At 45.4% G+C, this 22,708-nt stretch overlaps 2 protein-coding genes across 3 annotated transcripts in view; one reads left to right on the top strand and one right to left on the bottom strand.

Moving 5' to 3' along the window:
* Positions 1-1,910: 1,910 nt before the first annotated feature.
* The window catches only part of LOC128136128 (uncharacterized), a 280,224-nt gene continuing 259,426 nt past the window's right edge, over positions 1,911-22,708 (bottom strand). Inside the window, exons 1-3 of one of the 2 annotated variants that reach the window (XM_052775287.1) lie at positions 9,602-9,960; positions 3,903-5,436; positions 1,911-3,315 (exon numbers count right to left, since the gene is read on the bottom strand). In XM_052775287.1, coding sequence (XP_052631247.1) covers positions 2,478-3,315; positions 3,903-4,936 — 1,872 coding nt within the window. In that variant the 5' untranslated portion in view covers positions 4,937-5,436; positions 9,602-9,960 and the 3' untranslated portion in view covers positions 1,911-2,477. Of the gene's footprint in view, positions 3,316-3,902; positions 5,437-9,601; positions 9,961-22,708 lie in introns of those variants that run through there. The other variant, XM_052775288.1, reaches the window with a different exon arrangement.
* LOC128136134 (microtubule-associated serine/threonine-protein kinase 4-like) overlaps positions 12,943-22,708 on the top strand; it is a 205,242-nt gene continuing 195,476 nt past the window's right edge. The window contains 1 exon segment of the mRNA XM_052775296.1: positions 12,943-13,367. Within this exon segment, the coding sequence (XP_052631256.1) occupies positions 13,276-13,367 (92 nt within the window). The 5' untranslated portion in view covers positions 12,943-13,275.

Genomic DNA, 22,708 nt, shown 5'->3' on the forward strand with positions numbered 1-22,708 from the left:
CTAAGGGTTCAGCTGTGGAGATATACTGACGAAGTTCTTGTAAAGAGTTTCCTAAAGAAATCATAACACCCTTTAAAGACATATCTCCAAAAGCGCTCAAGGTATTTGGAACATAGGACCCTTGATATGGTCTTCCATATAACATTTCATAAGGACTTAAATTTCCTTTCCCTTTTGGCTGTACTCTGATTCTTAATAGAGCCATCGGTAATGCTTTAACCCATGTGAGTGAGGTTTCCTGACAAATTTTACTCAGCTGTTGCTTGAGAGTGTAGTTCATTCTTTCTACTTTCCCACTTGCTTGTGGTCTATATGGGGTGTGATAGTCCCAATCTATAGACAATACGTTGCTCAACTGTCTTACAATTTTTGCTATAAAATGAGGGCCATTGTCAGATGACATTCCTACAGGGCCCCCAAACCTTGGTATTATCTCTTTGAGCAAGACTTTAACTACTTCTCTTGCTTTGTTGGTGCGACAAGGGAAAGCCTCAGGCCACCCAGTGAAAGTATCAACTAGAACTAGGATATATCAATATCCTTTTTTTCGGGGCAATTCTGTAAAATCAATTTGCTAATATTCTCCTGGAGAATTTCCTTCTTTAGTAATTCCAAAAATGTTTTTATTACTGGTTTTGGGATTATTGCGTATACAAATTTCACATCCAATTGTAATTGTTCGAATAATCTTTGTCATATCTCTACTCAAAATACACTTTTGTAGATGTTTAACAAGGTTTTCTGTTCCCCAATGTACTTCGTTGTGTTCGGCCCAGGCAATTTCTCTCATTATTGCGGGTGGGACTATTATTTGACCTGTTGGTGTTACAGCCCATCCTGTCTCATTTGCGTTAGCCTGCAATTTAATAATTAATTCTTCATCTTTTTCATTATAAGTTGGAGCATCTTTAGGCAAATTTACACTTTTCTCTGGAACTAGTGCTAGGATGCCTTTTTCTGCAGCCTCTTTAGCAGCTCTATCAGCCAATCGGTTACCTGTTTCAGGGACAGTCCTACCTGACTGATGTGCTCTGCAGTGCATTATCGCGACTGCTGTTGGCTTTTGAATGGCTTCTAACAATTTCAGTATTTGTTCTGCATGCTGAATGGTGGTTCCTTGTGCAGATAACAGTCCTCTTTCTTTCCATATTGCTCCATGTGCATGTACTACTCCAAAAGCATACTTTGAGTCTGTCCAAATGTTGACTCCCTTTCCTTGACTTAGTTCCAGTGCTCGAGTAAGAGCTATCAATTCAGCCTTTTGGGCAGATACATTTGAAGGCAAAGCTCATGATTCAATTACCTTCTCAGTAGTGGTTACCACATATCCTGATAAACGTTTTCCTTCACTGATGAAACTGCTTCCGTCGGTATATAGTTCCCAATCTGTTTCTTCCAGTGGTGCATCTCAGAGATCCGGTCAGCTGGAATAGACTTCTTCAGTTGTCTGCAGGCAGTCATGTTCCGGATCTCCTTCAGCTTGATCAGTTGTTAAAAACACAGCAGGGTGTCACGTCCCAAAGTTGGAGCGACTCAGGTTCGTGGATTTCCTTTGTCAGAATTAAGGTGAAACGACACCAGGGGAGTTCAAACAACAATCAACATTTATTCAACCTAGCTAACTTTGTCCAAGTACACATGAACTTATCAATATGAACCTTGCAACATGTCATTAAGCCGCTGTTTGAGAAGAGGAGGGAAGTACAGAAAAATGAAATGGAAAAAGGAACATGAAACTGTGTCAGAAGGAGAGCCCTCCCGTTGAGTCACGAGGTTCAGAGCAGACCCCCTTGCTTTCTGGACTCCTTCTCAAAGAGGAGCCCAGGGGCGGATAGATCCACTCCTAGTCTCAGACTTGGTCAACGGTTTATGTTTAAAAGGATGAGGTGTAGGGACTGTGGAAAAGAGGGAGAGAGAGAATGAGAGAATGAGAGAAAGAAAGAAAGAGAGAAGAGAAGAGAAGGGTTTCACCAGTCCTGGGTCCAGCGTTGGTCCAGCCAGAGTAGAGATCCAGTTCCGGAGGGCGCGCACTGAGGACTCGTTCTCTCTTCTTTTATAGTGTGTTAGTTGATGATCTCAACATGCGCAGTTCCCACACCTGGAGTTCACTGGAATCGGTCAGTGAGCTTTGGTGGGGGGTGGGTTCATTGTGGAGTTGCCTCTCTTTTCCTGCAGGCATGACCGCTTAAGATAGAAGCACAGTCCCAACTTCCGTGGGGCCTTCTTCCTCCAGGAAGGCATAAATTGTGTTCCTTCTCCTGGTCACTTAAGATAAGGAATTGGGGCTTTGGAGAAGTGTGTTCCCACCCTCCGTGGGGCCCTCTCCTCCAGCCACATTGTCCTGTTCACAAAACTCCAGCATTTTTACAGAGGCCGTTTTCTCCAGCAAAGCTCTTTAATGGATGTTTGAGACATTGAATTTGTCAGACCATCACACCACCCCGTGGCTCAAACAGTCGCTGGACTTTGATTCTTGCTCATATCATCTTTGTCTGTGGTGATTTTAATATAGCGGACAGTAGGAGAAGAGAGAGAGAGACAGCTGAGGATAGCAAGTGGCTAATCATACATCTTACTATGGCAAGGCCTGTTATTAAACATATAAAGCCAATTAATATCATAAGTCCAATATTTACAAGCCATTTTCCCCATCCCGTCAGTCCCAAGGATCCCAAAATGGAATGTAGCCATGAGTTTGGATTCCAGCCATCAAACCAGTCAGCTGGTTGCATTGCGTGGAAGAGTTCCCCCGTCTGGTCGGCAATCTCCTTCATCTTTGCCCGGGCTTCTTCAATGGAGGTCGTGGCATTATGAATGGTAATACAACATTCTGATTCAGTCAAGTTCAACATACCACACACACCTTGTTCTTTTAACAATAACATATCTAAGGCTAAACGATTCTGTAATGCCATTTTTGATACTTGTTGCACTTGCAGATTTAGTTCCCCAAAGGCATATCGAGTCCAATTACTTAATACATGTACTTGGCAAGTTAGGTTTTCTAGCACCCATTGGTGCCGAACAATATACCCAGATGGTGCAAAGAATGCTTCTAGCTCTAACGATACCTTCTGTCCCCAGGTATAATAATCGGGTTTTAGAATGCTTTGAATCCACTTCTGGGTGCTACTTGGGTCATCAAGTTCTCGTTTTTTCCTGTGAATAGGTGGTGTGGTATATTCAAAGATTTGCCTGGGACACATAGTAGGATTTCCCAAACCACACTGCAATCCAGCCTGTTTGATAACATTCAAGTGCGAGTACATTTTCCCATCTGAGCACCCCCAGACGGTCCCCTCAGGGGCGGCTGTCCTGGTTTCAGCTGGGATAGAGTTAACTGTCTTCCTAGTAGCTAGTACAGTGCTATGTTTTGAGTTCAGTATGTGAAGAATGTTGATAACACTGATGTTTTCAGTTGTTGCTCAGTAGTGTTTAGACTAATGTCAAGGATTTTTCAGCTTCTCATGCCCAGCCAGTGAGAAAGCTGGAGGGGCACAAGAAGTTGGCACAGGACACAGCCAGGGCACCTGACCCAAAGTGGCCAACGGTGTATTCCATACCATGTGACGTCCCATCCAGTTTAGGAACGGGGAAGTGGGGGGGGGCAGGGATTCACCGCTCGGGGACTGGCTGGGTGTCGGTCGGCGGGTGGTGAGCAATTGCACTGCGCATCATTTGTACATTCCAATCCTTTCATTATTGCTGTTGTCATTTTGTTAGTGTTATCATTATCATTATTAGTTTCTTCTTTTCTGTTCTATTAAACCGTTCTTATCTCAACCCATGGGTTTTGCTTCTTTTCCCGATTTTCTCCCCCATTCCACTGAGTGGGGGGGAGTGAGTGAGTGGCTGCGTGGTGTTTAGTTGCTGGCTGGGGATAAACCACGACAGCGGCATACAAAGCATTTTGACAAGTAGCTGTGTCTCCCCGGGGTATTTGATTATCCTCCCCCACCTTATGTCTTGGGAAGTGGTTAATGGGAATTCCACATTTTAGCCAGATATTAACATTATTGGTGATCTGATTACATTGGTTATCCCGGTTTCGGTATCCAAAATTAGGATATCCCCAACAGGTGCACATATCTCGAATTATGGTTCTAACTTCTAAACTGATCCACGTTTCGATGGGATTGCCAGCACCTCTGGTACAATCTATAATGTGGGTACAGTTTAACAAATGGGCATCACTGGGGTTGGGTGTGCCCACAAATTCTTTCTTTAATAAGCGAAGAGGTTGGGTTTTTAACATGTGTTTCACTGACCATCCCCAAGCAGTGTGGACGTTATTCATTGAAGGATATTGTCCCTTCCTGTCAGGTATGTGAACACACCAAGCTGAATCCCATCTTACATTATATTGCAATTCAAAAGGGGTAATTTCTGGGGAAGCAGGCCAAAAGGGCACTAGATTACAAGATATATTGTGATAGAAAGGGCAGCCTGTTATTCTCCACCAGGATGGAGAAGGTGGGAATTGTCTAGAATAGGCTTCCTTGAATCCTGGAGGACACGGTGGGCTATGACTAATACCAGTTTCACGACTGACCTCCAATCTCCATCGCTTACAAGTTTTGTTTATTAAGTCAGGCCACCCCGTGTCCCGAGGGATCTCATAGAAGGCTGCTTCATCTCGCCACCATCTGCCAGAGGAGGTATAATCACTTTGATATTGATACTCAAAAGGAGCATCTACTAACCCTATAATGCCATTGCTCATATTATGTTTTCCAATATTGAGCTTCATGGGTATCAAACCAAGTCTAATCCCCTGCTCGGCAGAAGTAGGAATCTGAATACAGATCCCCTGATCCGTTCTATTCCAGACATGTATGAATCCTTGTATCACTTCCCAAGCTAAATTGGAGGTCCTTTCTCCTTGTCCAGATGCACCAAAGCTAAGAAAGGCAAGGAGGAAGGAGTTCCAAACCATCTTTCCCTGTTATACCATAAGAATATCACAAACAAAATCAAACAAACAATACAGGTAATGGCCCACTCATCAAGTGAAAACATAAGTCCTGCCGTGGACTTCTGATAACCTGCAAAATATATACAAAAATAAACAATGATTAGAGGGATAGGATTGGAGGAGATGTCAAGCAGTGCTGCTAGTGGTTGGGATCCATCCGAGAGGCTGAGATGCACCCTCCAAGGCGCTCATGCAGCTTCTGTAAAACAACCTCATACAGGCCATGTGCAGGATGTGTTACTTATTACAGATGCATACAAACTAGCCTTAAACTTCAAGCTCTCTTGACTGGAATTGCTCTGATTAAAGCATCCGTAGATCAGCAGAATGTGCTCATTGCGTGTAAAAAGGCTAATAAGTTTATAGCGACCTCTTGCTCTTACGTGGCGTAGGTGCCGATGCAAGAACTCCAACGCAGTCTGCTGCCAAGCTCTCTGTGTCCTCCCCCCAACTCAGGAATTCTGAGAAGTCAACACAGCATCACTAGTCAGAGTAACAAAAACGTAAGCAAGCAATCAAGCAGCTATGGTTTTAGTACTATAACAGAGGGTTAGGTTTATATTGTGCATCTTAACTGATATGCTTGTTAGAATCCAGTTAGTGGGATACAGAAAAAACATATTCTTATCAGCCATTTAACATCAGAACAACTTTAATTCAGAACATGAAGGCCCACTTAGAAGGATGGGACAATCCATCGGGTATTGATACGATGCTCTTTCCCATGGGCATCTGTGACCACCCAGGAATAAAGGTTAAGAGGCATCTTTAGGGTTAGGGGCACTTGCCCCACAGTGGGCAGTTCCACTAATACTGGTTGTCCAGCATAGTGGAGCAAGTGTGCAGGGTCTTTGCCACCTTTCGTCCCTGGACCAATAGAAGGAGGTGTGGGACAGAACGCTAGGAGTCGGGGGCAGCCATTTGCCCCCCACCGGCTATTGATTCGGTATACTGCTTCTGGTACTCGCAAGGCCCACCCTGGGTCATGGGGCCTCAGAGCTCGTTTTAGAAGTCCGTTCGTTCTCTCCACAATACCATTAGCTTGAGGGTAGTAAGGGGTGTGAAAAACCCACTAGATTTCCTCACCCTTAGCCCATTCTTGCACTACTCCAGCAGTGAAATGGCTCCCATTATCAGATTGAATTGATTGAGGCTTGGGTAAGCAGCTAAATCATACTTTTCACTGTATTTTCTCCTGTTACTCTGGATACAGCTTCAGCTTGTGTTAGTCCTGATACCACCTCTACTCCTACTAACACATATCGTTTTCCTTCTCATACCCAAAAGGGGCCAATATAGTCAATTATTTGCCACGTTTGCCATAAACCTTTGTTTGTCCTTAAATGTAGGGGCTGCTCTTTTAAAGGGTTATATTTTTCCAAACGAACTCAACATTGACCACATGCAGAAATAACAGTGTTACATAATTCTTGTGTAACGGCCCATCCTCTACTAATAGCCTCTTTGTACAGGTCTTTACTTCCTGAATGGCCACGCTTCACGTGCAGCCACTCCAGAAGGTGTTCCCATTTCTCTGCTTCACCATTGATGGCAAGACTGGCTAGACGTGTTAAGGAATCTACTTGGTTATTTAGGAGGTGAGCCGGGTTATCTCCTGCCTGGTGTGCAGCAACCCAGCCTACCAAGAAAGATCTCTGCTTGGCGATATTCAGTATTTCTTCCCATTTGTCTCGTTGCCACACTGGCCATACTGGGGAATTATAGGGTGAGTGTGTAGGAATAACTATCCCCTGTTCCTGTAACTCAGTTATTACTGAAGTGATCCCTTCCCTTGCTCCCAAAGGCAAAGCATAAGGTTTGACATTAACTATTTTTGAAGGGGGGAGAGTTGGTGCAGAGTGCAAAAGCCTCATAGAGATTGCGGGACACCCGAATTTCCATTCTCTTCCCTTAGAGTCTACCCACGACCGGCCCTTTAAGAGGTCGAGTCCTAGAATATTGGTGGGTAGAGGACCTAGTATCATAGTAACCTCAACAGGGGACGAATCCCTTGGCAGCCAGTATTTAACTTTAGCTGTCAGCTGCGGTTGGGAGCTTCCGAAAACGTCTGTGACCCATATCTGCTTCTTATCTGCAATTATTCCATTGCGGTTAGCAACATCCGCCCAGAGTGCTGACATCTGAGCACCCGTATCAACTAAAAAAGTTACTGGGGTCTTAAAGGGACCAAGGGGAAAAGTAATCAACAGGTCTCCTGTCTTATTTTCAGTGAGCCTCCTTAAATAAACCCACTGGCCATCCCCCGGCTCACTTACTGGGGACAGCATGTCTAGTTTCCCATCCTGCGGACAGTCATACCTTCCTCTGGGGCAGTAGGCGTTTGGGGAGTGGGAGTTGCCAGGCAACTGTGGATTCACCCCCTTATAGTCTCGAATGTTTAACTCAGTATGGGGAGGCTCCTTGTTCTTGTCTTTCCACCCTAGGACCAACTTTTCTAGGACAGAGGTGGGCAAGCCGTCCATCACATCCCGGGGAATTCCCTTTTCTATCCCTTCTGCCCACAACAAGTTCCGCTGACCCCCATACAGCTTTTTGGTGTTTACAGTCTTAGATGGGGGAGGTTGGCCAGGTCCTTCTATTCGGCGGATAGCAGGCTTAGCCCTGCTTTCTTCCCTTGTGAGACCCATTCTCCGGCCGTATTTAATCAATTCCTGTGCCACTTCTCCCCAGGTCAGGGCCCCTCCTGCATTCCGCCTGCCTCCTCTAGGTGCTATCGCATCGCGTAATCTATCCTGCAGCTGGACAGCATATAATTTCAAAGAATCTGGTAAACCTCAGATCAGAGGAGTCATTCTATCAGGATTGGCATTTAACAACATTGGAGAGGGCTGTTGTGGCACTAATCGCCTATCATGCATTAATTGGAGACAAGCAGTTTTCTGTAAGCTCTCGGTTAACTGATTTACAGAAGGGGTGTCTATCCATGTTGGTTCTCCTCGTTCCATTTGGTCTATTCCCCCTGCCCAGTAAGCTGCCCGCTGCGTCAGAGACCACGGTTCCCTAGGATCATCGGTAGTTAGGAACACTCCAGGCCCCCAATATCCTTGGGCTTCATCTTCCGACAATAAAATCCGGTCGCCACCGGTTAATGACACCCTCCACACATATTCTGTTTCGGTCTCCTTTGCTAGTCGGATATACTTTTCCTGAATTTTAGATAATTCATTGGTGGAATATGGTATCGTCTTAATGGTCACGTGTGGTGCTCTGCCATTTTGGCCATTGTCTATGGTTTCTGTTTTAATTAATGGCCTCATTGCTATCCCTTCATCCTCAGGGTAAAAAACTTTTCTGATACATTCTAACTCTTGATTTGGGTATAAAGATTTTTGCTGTTTCACCTGAACTACCTCTAGACCTTCCAGGTCTAGGGTCCAGGTCGGATCGTTCATCTGCCTCGGCTCGCAAAATTCTTTCCCGATCTAATGCATCAGACAAGGTGGCATGAAGCCGCTGCGTTGTATTACGCTCAGCAGTTAACTGCTCTTGCAGGACTTTAACTAAATCCTGCAGGGACTGAATCTTCTCCTTATCTGCCTGCTCAGCTCTCATTGTTTCCTGTCTGTCTTCCTGGGCTGCTACGAGTGCGGCCTCTAACACTGCACACACTACAGCCTTCCCTTTTCCCGGGCGAAACCTGCCTTCTTTTGCTAGCTTCTCAGTTCTTCCTACAATGGCTTTTGGGTCGTGCCAGTGGTCTCGTGCCCAGGCTACTCCTTGTGGGGAAGGGTGGGCTTTATAGGCAATTAGCTTCTCTAAAACAGGGGAACAGTCAGACACAGATGTTTCCCGGGTCACCATGCCTGCCACTGCTCGGATCCCTCCCGACTTATTGTTGAGAGATCCTTCCCAGATCCTCCTCGCCCATTCTCCGAGTGGAGGTCTGGTATCCCGTTAGAATCTCCCTTCCAACAAGGGAAATCCCGTATAGGCAGTTAGCCTCTCTAAAACTGGGGAACAGTCAGACACAGATGTTTCCCGGGCCTCTATGTCTGCCACTGTTCAGATCCCTCCCGACTTATTGTTGAGAGATCCTTCCCAGATCCTCCCCGCTTGTTCTCGGGGTGGAGGTCTGGTATCCCGTTAGAATCTCCCTTCCAACAAGGGAAATCCTGTCTGTGATGCCAATTAAGATGTCGCATCCCAAAGTTGGAGCGACTCAGGTTCATGGATTTCCTTTGTCAGAATTAAGGTGAAACGACACCAGGGGAGTTCAAACAACAATCAACATTTATTCAACCTAGCTAACCTTGCCCAAGTATACATGAACTTATCAATATGAACCTTGCAACATGTCATTAAGCCGCTGTTTGAGAAGAGGAGGGAAGTATAGAAAAATGAAATGGAAAAAGGAACATGAAACTGTGTCAGAAGGAGAGCCCTCCCGTTGAGTCACGAGGTTCAGAGCAGACCCCCTTGCTTTCTGGACTCCTTCTCAAAGAGGAGCCCAGGGGCGGCTAGATCCACTCCTAGTCTCAGACTTGGTCAACGGTTTATGTTTAAAAGGATGAGGTGTAGGGACTGTGGAAAAGAGAGAAGGAAAAGAGGGAGAGAGAGAATGAGAGAATGAGAGAAAGAAAAAAAGAGAGAAGAGAAGGGTTTCACCAGTCCTGGGTCCAGCGTTGGTCCAGCCAGAGTAGAGATCCAGTTCCGGAGGGCGCGCACTGAGGACTCGTTCTCTCTTCTTTTATAGTGTGTTAGTTGATGATCTCAACATGCGCAGTTCCCACACCTGGAGTTCACTGGAATCGGTCAGTGAGCTTTGGTGGGGGGTGGGTTCATTGTGGAGTTGCCTCTCTTTTCCTGCAGGCATGACCGCTTAAGATAGAAGCACAGTCCCAACTTCCGTGGGGCCTTCTTCCTCCAGGAAGGCATAAATTGTGTTCCTTCTCCTGGTCACTTAAGATAAGGAATTGGGGCTTTGGAGAAGTGTGTTCCCACCCTCCGTGGGGCCCTCTCCTCCAGCCACATTGTCCTGTTCACAAAACTCCAGCATTTTTACAGAGGCCGTTTTCTCCAGCAAAGCTCTTTAATGGATGTTTGAGACATTGAATTTGTCAGACCGTCACACAGGGTTAACAATGGTAGTAGTTTTTAAGTAAACATCATCTTGTTCCAGCAACACCACTTGGTATTTCAGCATTCTACTAGGGGATAACCAATGCCTCCCTTTCTGTTCGAGCACAGTGATCACCGTGTGGGGAATGCACACTGTAATTCTTTGTCCTAAGGTGAACTTACGAGCTTCTTGGATCAGTAGCACAGTTGCAGCGATGGCTCTCAGACAACCAGGCCATCCCAGACTCACATTGTCTAATTGCTTCGAGAAGTAGGCCACAGCTCACCGACTTGGTCCCAGATATTGGGCCAGGACACCCAGAGCTATACCCTTTCTTTGATGAGTAAAAAGTTCAAATGTCTTTGTGAGATCTGGCAGGCCTAGGGCTGGCACCCCCATTAGAGCCTGTTTCAGTTCTTTGAAAGCAGCTTTCCCGGCATCAGTCCAATCTATAAATCCATTGTTTGAGGTTTTGAACTGCTCATATGTAGAGAAATTCCATGCGGGGACGGACGACAGCACACCAATATGATGATCAAAGTCGCCAGTTTATTGAGCATAGCAGATCATTCTTATACAATTCTCTAAGTTCCTTAAAAGCTCTGATTGGTTGCCGCATGCAAGCATATAGTGTCCACGCGCATAAACATAAGACATAATTGGTTATACTAACTCTGTACACGTGCATAAACATAGGACATAATTGGTTATATCAACTAAAACATGCGAAACTTGTCTCAGTCTAATTGGTCAAGATAAACTGCCGAATTGAGGTTCTTTGTGCCAAGTTCCCTTTATCGTGGTATGCGCACCTGTGTTCTTCTAATTGGTAACTTTCTTTTTTCGTCGTCTTGTTTACTCTGTTCAAGGCCTTCTAAAGGCATCTGGAACGCTCTTGCGACTGTTAGCTAAATATGTGTCCACAACACTCATATAAAGGTCGGACCAGCAAGCCATAATTTGTATACCATACAGAATGTATGGACATATGCTATCAAAGGTACAGTAACTGTTTTTTCTATACCTGACCACCTTTGCTTCTGACTGCTAGAGTTTGGCATTACTGAATGACAATGCAGTTGTGAGAGACTGAAAAAGTTAATGTCTCAAACATTGTAGTGGGGCAAGTTCTGCATAACGACGAAATCTGCATAACAACGAATCCTGCATAGCAAGGAAGCACAGGTGAAAAGAAGCCAATCAGCACAGATCAGCACAGGACATCAGCAACAGGACAGGGAGGGCATGCCGGAGGATGCACAGATCTGTGTTCTTATAATGCTGTTCTGATATGCTGAGCAGGGCAGCTCACCATGCATGGCCAAAGAGCAAACAATGGTCATGTCTGCAGGGAAGGAGAAGGAGAAGTTACTCCCCAAATGACCCCCAAGCTCACCAACCCATTTCCAGAAGGTTCTGAAAGCACAAACCTCGCATGATACCTAATTAGCACAATGAGTTCGAGTGCCCGCCTGAAGGAGGGGCAAGGATGATAAAAGGACACAAACTGAAGCCCCAGGTGTGCATGCCCACCGGAACTGGACTTTTAGACCAACGCTGGACCCAGGACCGGTGACATCTTTCTCTTTTCCTCTGTCTCTCTCTCCTTTTCATAATCTCTACACCTCATCCCTTTAAAACACAAAACCATTGACCAAGTCTGGGACTAGGAGTGGATCTAGCTGCCCCTAGGCTCTTCTCTGAGAAGGAGTCTAGAAAGCAAGGGGGTCTGCTCTGAACCTCGTGACTCGGTGGGAGGGATCTCCTTCTTCCCTGAATTGATGTATATGGTTACCACGGGTTACAGGGTTTACTGAGGTAGTTCCATGCCAATTCCTGTTGTGAGAAACCCTGCCACCTACTGTTATGCCTCCTAAGTTCAGTTTGCTTCTGCCATGAATAAAATGTTTAACTGATCGTTTGGTGTTGCTTCACCTTAATTTAGCCCGAGGGAATTCTGAACTCAACAGGACTCCCTGGTCTGTCCAGCCCGGGTCCTGACAGCAGTATAGTAGCAATTTTAGAAACACTTTTTTATTTGCCTACTGCAGAGATTTGAGGAAAAATTCTAGTCTAGACAGAGCTGTGGAGGGAGAGAGGAGAGGGCTTGAGGGTGATGCTGGAATTAGAAGTGAAAAGACTGAGGACAGTAGCCAGCACACATGGAGCTAAAATGAGAAGTGAAGGTGGAATAAGGGTGGGGGAGTCAAGAAAGCAAACCAGCTAAGCTGGGAGGCAGCTGAGGCGAAGGGAATGGCAAAGAAAGAAGCAAAGCAAGCAAGTTGGGAGGAGGAAACGACTCAGAGTACATGAGGGATTCAGTCAGCATTTTGAGTGGAAAAGGTCCTTAAAGCCTTTCCATATCCCTCTTTTGCCAGCCTATGTTTCAGGGTAGCTTTCTCAAAAGAGAGAGCTGGTGATGGAGGCAGGTGTCCCAGCTTTCTGTGGCAAATGCCTAGTCTCCGGAGTGGCTGGTAGCCAATGTGAAAAATAATTATTAGGTACCTGTACTGTCAGTTCTCCTGGGATAGGCATCAAGTCATAATAATCACATATGTACACTATACAGTTAAATGAATGTCAGTGGTCTTTATTTGCTATTTCCAGCAGAATAATGTATGCCAGCTAAGCATAGCTGGTGGGCTCCACTATGGACAGTTTAGTAGCGATCTGCTGGTCTGAAGCTTCTGGGTTTTGCACTTCTGTGTTTCTCCGTGAGAGGAACTGGCCTTGTTTGCCAGGACGCTAAAGCGGGCCAGGCACAGCGGCTGTGCAGGGCTTGGTGTGCGGCGTTCGCACCTAGGCGTCGCCGGTGCAGGGAGGCGGCAGCTGGCGGCCCGGCAGCGGCTCCCGGGGGCGCCCGCTTCGTGCGCCGCCGGAGGGGAGAGGAAGGCGCGCCTGCTCGCTCCTCTTCCAGCCGCCGCTGGGCGGGGAGCGGACAGGCAGGAAGCGTGGGAGTCGCTGGTGGTGAGTGGGGGAGAGGCTCCTACGGAGAGATCCCTGCGCGGGCGCGGCGGCGCAGTGTAGCACCTTGCGGAGCAGCCGCAGGGGAAAGTTGCTGTTGGTCTGAGTTGCTGTTACCTTTTTTGTTCTTCCTCCCCCTCGGCGGCTGGCTCGCTCCCTCTCCGCTCTCTCTGTTCCCTGGGAGCGATCGGGGGCGCTTTCCTTTCCTTCTTTTTGTATTATGGCACTGAATTTTTAGGGATTTGAACACAGGGAAATGGATATGTCGGACTCAAATTTTTGGACGGTCCTTTCCAACTTCACCCTGCCCCACTTGAGGAGCGGCACCCGCCTCCGCCGGACGCAGAGGTAAGGCAGGTTCCGGGGGGCGGTGGGCCGGCGCCCTGGGCGCGCACAGCGCCGGGCTCCCGCCCGCTCCCAGTTAAGCAGGGCTGGCTTTAGCTGCCGGACTTCCTGGTTCCTCGGGCAGGCTGCACACGCGGCAACGGAAGCCCCCTGGAAGGGCTTCGGGACTTTCGGCTACTTGGCTGCTTCTTATCTTGAAACTGAGAGCTGCGAGACTGTCCTTGCGAGTTCGTTGGGGTTTTTCTAATTTGTTTTCTTTTTTTTAAACCAAATGCTGTGTATTATTCTTCCTCCTTTTATAATATGTTGATATGTTGTTAATTTTTCTCCCCCCCCCCCCGACACTTTCAGCTTGGTCTCAAATGTTTGACCTTTTATTTGAAGCAGATATACTTTATATGGACAACTCAGGATAGCCTACTTTGTTCGGTGTTCTTAAAGAGGCAGGTTTGTGTAACTACTTTTTTAGACAGGCTAGCTGACGTTTATTAATACAGGAATGGCCTTTTCATTTTTGTAGCATTTTCATTCCTGTAAGAAGGGAAAAAAGGTTTGGAAATAGCAAATGCTAAGTAAAAGTTAAGGGTTATGCCATTAATGGACGGAAGGCTGGCAAGCTTTGACATCTTGGTCATTTTTTGTGCTGTGGTATCCCTTGCAGTTAAGTATATGCCTCTGTCACAAGGAGTATTAAAAGTTTGTAGAAATTTTGTAACTTTGTTCACTAGCACCTTATATGCCGTTTTGAGACATACCAGTTGCGTTTTTAAATTATGATATGCTTCTGTCTGTGAAACTACCTTCAGTATTAGTGTTATAAGTTTGGACAAAGGTCCAGGAGCCGACTGTGGTGAATAATTAGAAGTAATTTATTAAGCAAGCGGTAAATAGGCAAAACAGCGCTGGGCGGCCGGGGAGCCACTGCTCTACCAACGGCTCGCAACCCCCCTTCCCGTAGCCACAGTTCTTATAGTCCTCTATTTCCGGTATATGTGTCATTTTCGGTATACGTATCTTCCTTAGTGTACTCCGCGTCTGCGCCGATCTGTTGCTAGGGGGGTCTTTTTCTGCCTTCTGGCTTCCTTGGTGTACTCCGCATCTGCGCCGATCTGTTGCTAGGGGGGTCTTTTTCTGCCTCCTGGTGATTGCTGGGATGAAGGCCCCCAAGTCTTCCTCCTGCGACTGCCCTGTGCCACTCACTTGACACATGCGTGTTTTATTACCTTTTATAGGCCCTAAGTCTTCCTCCTGTGACCACCCTGGGCCCCTCACTTGACACATACATGTTTTATTACCTTTTGTATAAACACAAGGCTTGCACAAACATTGTTTACATTACCAGTTATCTGTAGCTAATGCAAGACTCCCTCCTTCCTGTTTTAAGGCCGACATCTGGTTTTTCTACTAACATAAGCAAGATTTGATTAACAAACGCTTATCTATTATCACAATCCCCCCTCTTTCTTTTTCCCATTTTGTTCATCAAATCGTCTCACTGCTTCTTTTGGTCTTTCTAAGATAGGGGCTTCTTCGATTTGCAATTCGCCCTCTCTAAGTTGTTCATATTGACTTCTAATTAGCATCAACTGTGCTGCTTCCAACCTCCCCTTAACTATGGTGATTAATCTATTAAAAATGCATGGTCCAAAAGTAAGTCCTAAAACTAACAAAATGAGTGGCCCAGCTATCGTTGATAATAAGGTGGTGAGCCAAGGGGAGTGATTAAACCACGATTCGTACCAACTTTGCTGCATTTCTCTTTCTTTTTTTCCTTTTTTCTAATCCCTCCCGGAGTTTAGTCATGGTGTCACGAACCACCCCTGTGTGATCTGCATACACACAACATTCTTCTCGAAGAGCAGCACACAACCCCCCTTGTTGTAAAAACATTAGGTCTAGTCCTCGTCTATTTTGTAGGACCACTTCAGATAATGACCTTAATGAGGACTCTAGAGCACTAATAGATTTTTCAATCTTTACTAAGTCTTCGTCTACAGCTACCCTCAAGGCTCGGAATTTCTGATCTTGTTGGATCAGTGAGGCAATACCAGTTCCTGCTCCAGCTGCCCCTGCAGCCATTAACAGGCCTATAGTTAACGCCGTAAAAGGCTCTCTTTTTTGTAAGTGATGTTCCCGTACAGTGTGGTAATCGTATACAAAGCTCTCTGGATGGTAAATTATCTTGGGGACGATTATCACTTGTATGCAGTACTCATCTCTTTCATTAAACACTTTTAGAGATAAACAAGGGGTAATTCCAGTTTTAGAACAAATCCATTTAGTATTTCTTGCGGGTATCAGCCAGTCTGCTGGAGGTTTCCCTTTTAGTGAGGTTTTGACTCCACATAAGTGATCTTTTTCTAAGGGGATTTTTCCCAGGCATCTACCCTTTCCGGAGACTTGGGATAAAGTTATTCCCTGCTTTTGTCCCCTTTCTTTTCCCCATAGGCATTGGGCAGGGTTTGAACCATTGATTCTTTTAAATTTAAAGGTCACTCCCATGGCTTCATAAAACGGGGGTTTGATGCCATAGCAGAGCCAGCAATGTTCAGTTAGGTTTGGGCTAGTGGCATTGAGCACTTGGTAGCTTGCTTGAACAAGGCTTCCACAATGAATTATCTTCAATTTTCTCTTGCGGCTCATTCTCCGGAATAGAGGCGACATTAATTACCCCTGTGGCAGCATTATCCTTTAATTCCTTTAATTCTTTTGTCTCCTTTTCTCCTGCAAGTACTGAGTTGGGGCCGACTCCTATGGGATCATTTGGTAAAACTTCTTTCCTGATCAAGATCAGACCCCCTTTATCAGTTCCTGGTTCCCAATATCGCATTCCCCAGGTTCTACCTACTATCCACCCAGGATCTGAAAGGTTGGATACATTTATATATATGTATTCACAACTCCCAAGCCAATAGCCAATTGTCGCACCAGCAGAGTCGCGTTGAGGTGGCGTGCATCCAGGGGGCCCCCAACCTACTGTTATATAAGGATCCTTGCCTCCCCCTGGTTGCCAATCTGAGGCGACAGTTTCACATCCCCAATAAGCACAGTAATATTCATTCGGATAGTTACAGTATCCTTTCCCAGGGTTTGAATTGGGACAAAAATAAAATCCCAGGCTGGGGTGGCATGGTTTTCTGGGGACTAATTGACAGAGAGTGGGAGTAAAACTTGGGGCTCCTGGCGTAGTTATGATTTGGATATTTTGTTGGTCCTCCCACCTGCTTAGAGTCCATTTATAGGGTTGATGTGCGTATTTGTGTTCCCCTTGAGAATTTCCCAGATACAATAGCAGCAATAAAAATACCAAAATGCGTCGGGATTGTGGAGTATGCTTTTGGCCAATTGTATTCAATGGATTTGATATCTGTGGTGAAGTGTATGCCGTGTTGTTGCCATTTGGGTCGGAATAACGGCTGTAATCACCAGGGGATGTTAAGCTTTTAGCCTGAGAGTCTGGGCTAACTTCGAGGCAATTCATCCAATGCTCTTGTACCATCCCATTCTTTGGGCTCTCGGTTTCTCTTCCCCACCTTTTTACTCCTCTGCCTCGCCCGTCTACTCGGTTGCTTCGAGCAACGGGGTGTGCCATCTTCTCGGCAGCAGGGGTATTCTTCAGGGGTTCTTGTACCGATTTTTTTTTTTTTTTTTTTTTTAAACTCCTGGTGAGTCGCACGTATTCCCTTTAAGGCTTCACGGCAACACACTTGAGTAATTTCAACTATATAAGGAATGGGTTCATTGTGATAGTAACAATATTTTTCGGGATTTATACCTAAGCTAAAGATTTCCCACCACTCTCTGGACCACTCTTTTAGTTGTCCTGTTGAGACTTTTACTTGTAAGGCCAATTCAGTTAAATTCCTCTCCTTTCCCAGCACTCTCTATACACCTCTCTCGGGGGCTCCCCTTTATGGCAATGGGTCCACCACTGTTCCCGACACACTTTGCAAGCATAGCATACAAAAGGGTAACGGTTACAGTCAGGGTTCACACAAGTAATAACTATATCATCAGTGCATGTGTAGTCCAGACCGACCCACAGCCTCACTTATATTGTTTACCCATACAGCAGTTACGTTCTGGTTCATTCGTGTCCTTTTCTCAGGGTGATTTTTAAATCATTCCTCCTTAAGAGGACAGGCCCAAAAGGCATCCTTAAGGTCTATTACACTGTACCATTGATTTTCAGAATTCAGTTGACTAAGCAGGGTGTGGGGGTTTGCTACCACGGGGAAATCTGGTGACTGTTCTTTTATTTATTTCCCGTAAGTTGTGGACCAATCTGTAGCTCCCATCAGGCTTCTTTACAGGGAGAATTGGGGTATTAAAAGGAGACATTAAAGGTTCTAGTAATCCTTTACTGATTAATCTCTCTATTTCAGATTTAAGTCCCCTTTTCCCTTCTTGCGACAATGGGTACTGTTTTATTCTCACAGGTACTTCAGGGTTCCGAATAGTGACCTCGAAGGGTTCAATATCTAATTTTCCCACCGTCTCTGGAGTGTACCATACTTCGGGGTTAATCTTTTCTTCATCGGTCACAGTAAGGGGGCACAATCTTATTTTTATTTCTTTATCTTTTACTTCTAGGTTAATTCCCAATTCCACAATCATATCCCTCCCCAATAGATTATATTCTGCTTTGGGAACTAACAAAAATGATCCAACCCCATATTTGCATTTTGATTCAATCATTACATCTCGTATGACGGGAACCTTGAAGGGTTCACCTTTTGCTCCTATCACATTAACTCTTTCGGGAGATATTTTACATCCTCTAGGTAAAGTTTGTACCGTAGATCTTTCAGCTCCGGAATCCACTAGGAACTCCACTTCTTGTTGCTGAGGTCCCACTTTTAAAGTTATCAAGGGCTCTGTTTCTTTTGGGGTCCTCAGCACATAGAGCCCCTGACCCCGCTAATCCTCATTAAACATCTTTTCATCCTCTATCCTCCTTCTACAATCTCGCTTCATGTGTCCTCTCTTTTTACAATAGAAACATTCCACGTCCCTTATGTCTTTCACGGTCTTTCTTTCAGATAGTTGCACAGGGGTCCTTCTAGATCTATCTCTTGGACCTCCCCCCTGGCTTCTCATGGCTGCAAAAGCTCCCTTTTGCCCTTCCCTCACTGCTGCTACCAAAATCCTTGTTTGTCTCTTTTGTGCTTCTTCCTCCCTTCTTACATAAACCTTCTGATCTTCTCGGAGCAGCTCATCTAATCCCCTCTCTTGCCAATCTTCCATCTTTTCTAATTTCTTTCTAATATCCATCCAAGATTTTGCCACAAACTGGGTCTTTAATAATGCTTGACCCACAGGAGTTGCAGGGTCCACTCCTGAATATAACTGGAGACTCCTTCTTAATCGCTCTAGCCAATCAGTAGGAGTCTCATCCTTCTTTTGTTGTTCACTAAAGGCTTTATTGATATTCTGACCTTTAGGGACCGATTCTTTAATTCCTTGAATAATAATTGCACGGAGATCAGCCATATTAGCTCGGTGCTCAGGATTCTGATTATCCCAATTGGGTCTTTGATTAGGCCACTTTTGGTCTGCTGCCGGGCCCGCCTGATGTTGCTGGTCCCATATTCTCGTCCCAGCTCTCCAAATCATGTCCCGCTCTTCTAATGTGAATAATATTCCTAAAATTGCCTGTATTTCATCCCAGGTATAAATGTTGGGCCCCAAAAATTGGTCTAATCTTTCGGCTACTCCGAGGGGATCTTCTAACAGATTTCCCATCTCTTTCTTAAATTCCCGGACATCTCTGGTGTTTAGTGGGACTGAAACGTAGCCGGCTCCTGGTATTCCAGCCTGACCCCCACCCCCAGGGACAAGGACTTCTCGGAGGGGAAATAACTTTTCTTCCCTAGCTTTACTCCTTGTGATCCTTGTGGAAGGGGCCTGAGGAGTCTGAGGGGTATGGGAAGAATTTCCGCTCCCCATGTCCGAATCGGAATCCCCTGGGTCGTCCTGACCCTCGGCAGCGGGAGGGTTGGGGGGTGAATCAGGCGGCTGAGGAGCATAAGGAGGGGGCCACCCGTAAGCATCATTTTCAGGGCATGACCTCCCTCGCTTCTTTTCCTTTAAGACAAGTACAGATACCCTCTCATCCCCTTGCGGTACCCATAAAGCAGCATATCTTCTTTCCTCAGGGTTAGGGGGTCCTTTATCATTTACCCATAAGTTCAGTTGCTGACATACCCAATCCTCAGAAGACCCAAAGACTGGCCATATTATATGGGGATCCTTAAGGGATTTCCCTCCCCAAACTTCTATACAATAGTATACCATTTTCTCCTTACTTTTATTTTGCCTTTGTGGGGAATCATTCCAATATTCAAGCATTAACCCCAGCGGACTATCCGGGGGAATATCCGGCAGTTCCTTCTGGCTGCCACCCATGGGATTAGAGGGCTTGCTCTTCCTCTGTCCCATCTTCCGGAGTGTCTACTCACACACACCCACACCGCTCCCCTCGGTCGTGACTCGCTCCCTCGCGGGCTACGAGAACTGCGCTACTGGAGGGTCCGCACTCACTTGGTCTCCCCGAGACCTCTCAGCCGTTACACTCCGGGATACCCAACCCCAACCAAGTGGATTACCGCAAAATACGAAAATACTTACTCACTCCAGAGTCTTCACTTGGTCTTCGTGCACAAAAATTATGGGGTTCTGCAGTTTCTTTTGCCTATTTACCGAATTTGGAGGGGTTCAGGCATCCAGGTCTCGACACGGGAGATTCTCACTCTGGGGCCATCCGGAGATGGGGCGCCTCCCCAGCGTGCGAGTCCCGAGTCGCAGTTGCCTGGATCCGAGTCACGGCACCAAAATTGTTATAAGTTTGGACAAAGGTCCAGGAGCCGACTGTGGTGAATAATTAGAAGTAATTTATTAAGCAAGCGGTAAATAGGCAAAACAGCGCTGGGCGGCCGGGGAGCCACTGCTCTACCAACGGCTCGCAACCCCCCTTCCCGTAGCCACAGTTCTTATAGTCCTCTATTTCCGGTATATGTGTCATTTTCGGTATACGTATCTTCCTTAGTGTACTCCGCGTCTGCGCCGATCTGTTGCTAGGGGGGTCTTTTTCTGCCTTCTGGCTTCCTTGGTGTACTCCGCATCTGCGCCGATCTGTTGCTAGGGGGGTCTTTTTCTGCCTCCTGGTGATTGCTGGGATGAAGGCCCCCAAGTCTTCCTCCTGCGACTGCCCTGTGCCACTCACTTGACACATGCGTGTTTTATTACCTTTTATAGGCCCTAAGTCTTCCTCCTGTGACCACCCTGGGCCCCTCACTTGACACATACATGTTTTATTACCTTTTGTATAAACACAAGGCTTGCACAAACATTGTTTACATTACCAGTTATCTGTAGCTAATGCAAGACCCCCTCCTTCCTGTTTTAAGGCCGACATCTGGTTTTTCTACTAACATAAGCAAGATTTGATTAACAAACGCTTATCTATTATCACATTAGCTTATGTATTATCTTTAGAGAACGTGTGTGAAATGTTTCTTCTCCTGTTGGCTGAAAAGCTGACACAAAGCAAGCAGGACAGAGGCTTAGCAGAGCTGGCCATTCTTCAACCTTAAGTATTTGTGTACTGATATTTTTCAAAAGGAAAAAAAGTCTGTCTGTAGAATGACAGAAAGTTAAAATAGTAAGATCAAGCGGCCTATTTCACACCAATGCACAATTGTTCCTTCATTGTGTATCTAATTTTTATGTGCCTAACTTGGGCTAGTTGTAAGTGCGTGCTGACTTATAAAATAAGTAATTATTATCCATCTCTTGTATATAATTTTTTACTCCTCAGTAGCATCAACTGAATTTCCAGATATGCTTTATGCATTTTTCTGCTGCAAATGTATCAGTGTTTAAAAAGGGAAACATGCTGGGGCTTTTTCAGAGCACCTTTACTCTTCTTATTCAAGTAGGTTTTGCACCTATGTGAAGACCTAAAAATAACTTTTATGAAGTGTGTGGCTGCATGGCAGGTCAAGGAGAGAGACCTGTTAGAATTCACAAGAAGCATGAAATACATGTGTACCACTTGTTAATTTTTCTTTTTTAATATTTGGATGCCTTCCTGCTTTTCAAACACATTTAATAATATACTGGATTTGTTGAAATATTTGAAAGAATTTTTGAAGCAGCATTGAATATTTTCTCAGCACGTCACATATACGGCATATCAGTGAATAGTATATGCCATATATGCAGTTATGTTTTATGTATTACAGTGATATTCAATATTTAATACCATCTCTGTAGCAAAATAGGTATGTCACAGCACTGTGAAACTAAAAAGCCAACAGTGGAGTTTCAAGGCTTCTTACTCTTAATGGGCCCAGATACCCTCCTTTCTCAGGCTAGTTCTCCCATCTGGATGGGGAGCTCAGCATCTGCTGCATTGCTATCTCCAGGGGAAGGCTGACTGGCCCACTTCTTCAGTTCCCAAAGGGGGACCTGTCCCCTGCACCCCCATACTCATAACTCATCTACTAATGTAAATGATACATCCCAGAGTGATAAAACTGTCAGAAGAAATAAAAACAATATGGAGAGTGCAAATTCTCCTAGTTCTGCTGCAGGAATGGGCTTGGGTTAATTAAGGTACCAGCTGGGTCTGCATGTTCTGAACTGTATCTCACCTGGACTGTCTTCACAGGCTCACAGTCAGCTATAGACCCAGCTGTTATATGAAAAGACTGGAAGGATAGCTGGTTATGTGCCACAGGATGCCTTCCTTTTCTAAAAGAGTGCAGGGTAGTGGTAGCCACTCATGTTTTGTATAGCTTTCCAGGCATTTTAGAGGACCAAAGAGTATGAGTAGGCTTGAAGGGAGTCTAGCTCCTGTGATCTGAATCTGCTGGCTGTGCTTAAGTGAAAGTTTTGGGTCCACTGATTCAAGAAGTTTTTTTTTTCCTAATAGTTAATACTGCCTATGAAACTATTGTCCAGCTCATGACAAACTTTGATTCTTCATGAAAACTTAAAAAGGGATGTTTGTTGTCCTTTCTGGTTGTATCCACAGTTGGCTTTGGGACTCCTTGCCAATGTGAGAGCATTAATTTTATGTTTTGGTTGGGCATTTTTTGCCTCTTAGGTTTGTTCCTTTTGACTGTTCAATTACTTTTACCTATACTACCAGGATTCTTGTGGCCTGCTAGGCCCTATCCTTTCTGTGAGCACTATCCTCTTTCTTGACGTTTGGGATAATGAGAATTGCCTGCTAGTACTAAGAATTTTGTTTCTTTGTACAGATTTACTTGATGTAGGAGTTTATTTCTCTTTGCTGAGGTTCTAAGAAGTAAAGAACTGAAAGATAGTCTATTCTC

Source organism: Harpia harpyja, chromosome W (genome assembly GCF_026419915.1).
Source record: "Harpia harpyja isolate bHarHar1 chromosome W, bHarHar1 primary haplotype, whole genome shotgun sequence".
Taxonomy (NCBI): domain Eukaryota; kingdom Metazoa; phylum Chordata; class Aves; order Accipitriformes; family Accipitridae; genus Harpia; species Harpia harpyja.